The sequence below is a fragment of the Anarrhichthys ocellatus genome, unplaced genomic scaffold (assembly GCF_004355925.1).
Source record: "Anarrhichthys ocellatus isolate YVR2014 unplaced genomic scaffold, GSC_Weel_1.0 scaffold4776, whole genome shotgun sequence".
Classification (NCBI taxonomy): Eukaryota; Metazoa; Chordata; class Actinopteri; order Perciformes; family Anarhichadidae; genus Anarrhichthys; species Anarrhichthys ocellatus.
Window position 1 is genome coordinate 1 of NW_022284750.1, and position 4,044 is coordinate 4,044.

General features: G+C 43.5%; 1 protein-coding gene across 1 annotated transcript; it reads right to left on the minus strand.

The window, feature by feature from the left end:
• Positions 1–7: 7 nt before the first annotated feature.
• Positions 8–4,024, minus strand: LOC116379626 (coiled-coil domain-containing protein 28B-like). Its single transcript, XM_031841589.1, has 4 exons — positions 3,763–4,024; positions 2,256–2,665; positions 1,500–1,669; positions 8–1,305 (listed from the first exon to the last, which is right to left on the minus strand). The coding sequence occupies exons 2-4, from the start codon at positions 2,492–2,494 to the stop codon at positions 1,097–1,099; spliced, it is 618 nt and encodes a 205-aa protein (XP_031697449.1). The 5' UTR covers positions 2,495–2,665; positions 3,763–4,024; the 3' UTR covers positions 8–1,096.
• Positions 4,025–4,044: the final 20 nt, after the last annotated feature.

A 4,044-nucleotide genomic window follows, 5' to 3' on the forward strand; every position in this document is an offset into this window, starting at 1 on the left:
TGTGTGTGTGTGTGTGTGTGTGTGTGTGTGTGTGTGTGTGTGTGACGTCAATATTTGAGTCAGACCGTGTGGTTTACAAAAGTCACTTCACAGCCCGTCTGCTCCGAGGCACAGTTCTCCTCCGCCGCCGCAGCCAGCAAGTATTCCTGGCAGCAGTGTCTGCAGCGAGCTGAAGGCTTGTTCTCACTTCCCTCACACATCGCACTGCAACTTCCCCTCAGCGAACATACCGGCCTCAGGCGGGGGCAACCAGCGCCACACAACACCCTAACAATAGAAACGCTTTCAAGGCATTCTTGGACGACACTCAGCTGTTTGTGCTGGATAGTAATCCACATTTAACACATAGAAGACACTCAGCAGAGCATTCCGACTCACGTCAGACGGGCAGATGTGCTTTAATGGCTCACAGCTGTGAAGAGTGAAAGGAAGACAAGATAGGTTTGGTTCTTGCTGTGTGTCATGACCGTGACTCGTTAACACGGCACAGATGTGATAAATGCCTCTTAAAAGAACAAAAGAAAAGAAAGCATATTTTCACTATTCCCCTGATGACAATGACAGTTAATAACTGAAGTGCTCCCATGACATAATCATGTCATTTTCTCCAGGTTTTTATTATATTATTGTTTTTGAAGGGAAAATAAAGTGTTTTGGCCAGAGTTGAGAATAAAAACTAAATGTGTGGAACAAGCTGGGACATGCCCAGATGTTCTATGTCTGAAACACACTTATTCAAATAAATCAAAGTGCATTGGTGCATTGGACATAAGGTTTTAAAATAAGAGATTTACTGATGGATAGAAGTCAAAAACTGAGAATTAACCTAATGGAGGGTTTGATTATTTCTTTAACTTAAAATGTCTCTGAAATAGTGAAATCATTTGTTTATGTTTAAATATTTTACTCCACAGCCTCCAGTTTGTGAAACCAACTAAACCAGAGCAGACTGTCAGAGTAGAGTTTTAGTGTCACGTGATGCTGTTTCAGTGACGCGACCACCACGGCAGAGGATAATGTAACACGCGATGTATTGTAATTTAGGGGGTCGTTTTGGCATGCAAAAATGTGCAATTTAAAATAAATGTGCAGAGTATTAAAAATGCAAACACAGATGAGCATGACCTTTGCTGCTGTGGTCTGCGCTTACGTTACAGAGCAGGTGCTCCAGGTTGTGGTCGGAGGCACACTTCCTCTGGTCCTCTGAGAGCTCCTCCACGTGGCTGTCCAGGCTGAAGTGCAGTCGTGCCAGCTTCTCCTGCATCTCACGCACATGCTCCAGCTGCTCAAAGGAGCACACCTTTCCTAGAAAACCAGTAACCGTGTAACTTTTCTTTTTTGCAGAAGGATTACAGCAAAGTCTTGAGTATTTCCATGGCAACAGAAGTGTAAAAATAGCCCCACAACTATCTGATTTCAGTTCACTTTTTCAACTGGCTTTATTTTCCGGCCGTAACAGAATATTCCCTCGGTGGCCTCTCTAATCGAGGTCGTCTTACCGAAAGCCTGCAGTTTGCCCGAGTGGAAGTCGTTGAGGAGGTTGAGGAGGCCTCCCTCCATCTCTCTCACGTCTGAGACGTCTGTGAGGAACGAGTGCTGCAGGGGGGAAGACTGCACTACTCTACTGGGCCCTGCAGGCTGGGGGGCCCGGGGCTTCTCCTTGTGGGGCCTGAAGACAAACAAACAAACAGAAACATCACGCGCATACCTAATCTGTTCTTGTAAATCACTATCCTGCCTTCAATCGACTCGTCGCATGCAAACAGTGCTTTCACAATATCACTGTGTAACAGACATTACCGAGTCAGTCTGTTGCTGTTCTGACTCTGTTGCAATGGGCTTAACGTTACAGCTCAATGCACCACAGCTATTTGATTTCAATTTGATTCAGTTTGTTTAGTATTTAGCATCTTAGCTAAATGCTAAACATTTGTTTTGCAATCGCTATTATCCAATAAATGCCAGTTGTTCAGCAAAAGATATAGTCACGCTTTCAAAACAAATTCTTTCCGACGTGATATTAAATATTACTAAAGTGGACGTTCCCCTGTATTTTTAAACGTCAATGCAAAGCGAGTGTAGTGTATCTATTTCCAAGGCACTTTAAAGATAACGCACACTTTCTACTACACTCAGATGTAGCATTAACTACTTCAGTCAGTTATCTGTTTATGGATGAGATGATGGGACATTAAAAGGCAAAGAACATGTGCAGCAGCTGTTCATAACTACTATTGGCTCTCTACGACACAAACCTGGTGGTCTTCGGTGGCGCTACGACGGTGAACACCTCTTTGGGCTGTCCTGCAGCTCCTATGGACCGCTTAAACTTGCCTCTGTTCTTGGGGGAGGGGGGCTGCGGCAGGCCGAGAGAGAAGGTGGCACTTTTGCTGGCAGGCAGGACGGAGACTTTGCGGGGGTTGACGGGGGGAGGAGGGGGCTGGGGGAGGGTCACCTTTGGGCTCCGCTTCTTGCGTTTGTCTTCCATTATCATTTATCTTTGAAGTGAAGCACTCTGGGGGGAGAACTGCCTGGCTGGCGTACAGGACGTCCTGAAGCAAACCAAAAGGTAGGACGTTGAAAACCTGCAGTCTTCCCCCTCCCTGAGAAAAGGGCTCCGTGGAGACTGAGCCAAAATCGGTGCTGCAGCTGAGGATTCTCCACTCTGCAAAAAAAAAAAAAAAAAAAAAGCATTTAGTTTACCAGCATCCCTAGGTCATCACAACAATACACATGTCACAGACTAATCTAAATCATCAGTGTTAGCGGGCTGCTACAGTGAGGAAGATTATGTGATTGCATTTAGAGGACATTTTCAAATGGAAGCAATTTTCTGACTTTTTTTTTTTTTTTTAAAAGAGTGTGAAACAGTGGCCTAGAAAGATATTTTTAGAGCAGCCTCGAAGTGGAAATAGCTCAGAGAAGATGTGTGAACTGAAGGACACCTATTTCCAATTATTATTCCAGACAAACAAACCGATTATATGCTACAAAAACCAAACGAGCTACACTGCAGAGGCTTTGTTTTTATCTTCACTTCAGATAAATGCACAGATAGGTAACATGAATCCTTAAAGGAGCATACAGCTTTCAGACTAATGGCTGAAGGAGAAAATCAATATACTGCATTATTATTGAGATCTCCCACTAGGATAGTGGAGTTTAAAGGTCATACCCTCATCTAGCTACACCCAGTTTGTGACCAGAACAAAAACAAACACATTTTACAAGCTGAAGTGGCCCAACTAAATGCAATAGCCCTGCAATAAATGTATATATTTTACTATAAATTAAAAGGTTGTATTGCAAGACTGTTGGATTACAATAGTCTCTCGTCTGAGGTTCACTTATATGTGTAGTATTGTATATTTGGCTCATTGATATCAGTACCTACTGCAGTAGAGTGGTTGTTTATTGTTATCAACAGCCACAGTGAGTGCATTAATGTCACTGTGGTGTCGGCACTGGGCCTAAATATCGCTTCATGCTATTACAATGTGATGAAATAACTGTTATAATAGCAGTTATCTGCCTCCGTTCAGAGTAACGTTAGAATCCAAAGATGGCCACTACAGTAAAACACAATGGCAACTTTACACGCTTATCGACATTCTTATTTACTTGGATTGTATTAACCCTGTAGAAAAACTGCTTTCACAACAACATGTAGACCGCGGGTTGCTACACTATATTGTTGAATTCAGCGAGAGAAGACGTGTAAACAGATATTTATCATCTACGAGTGACACAAACACGACTTACCGAATCAATTACGCATCAGAAAGCAAACCGGCTGAGCGAAGCGTCAAATTTCTCCTCCCGCCATTTAAAAAACGTCTCAGTAGACCTCACGTGAACTAATCTTTATAAACCACAGTTTAGCTGCTGAATTCTGCCCGCTGTAGCACAGGTGTACATATATATTATAATCACTGGTCCAATGTAAAGCGCGACATCGATGCGCTCGTCTCGTGCGCAACTGTTGTGTTGTATCCGTCTTAAAGGGACAGTCCTCTCCTCTGTGTGTGTGTGTGTGTGTGTGTG

Bases quoted from the DNA above. Each gene is read 5' to 3' on its own strand.
- LOC116379626 (XM_031841589.1), bottom strand. From the start codon at position 2,494: ATGATAATGGAAGACAAACGCAAGAAGCGGAGCCCAAAGGTGACCCTC. The intron at 1,670-2,255 runs GTTTGTGTCGTA...GTTTGTCTTCAG, and splicing joins GCGCCACCGAAGACCACCAG to GCCCCACAAGGAGAAGCCCC. The intron at 1,306-1,499 runs GTAAGACGACCT...CTGGTTTTCTAG, and splicing joins GGGCAAACTGCAGGCTTTCG to GAAAGGTGTGCTCCTTTGAG.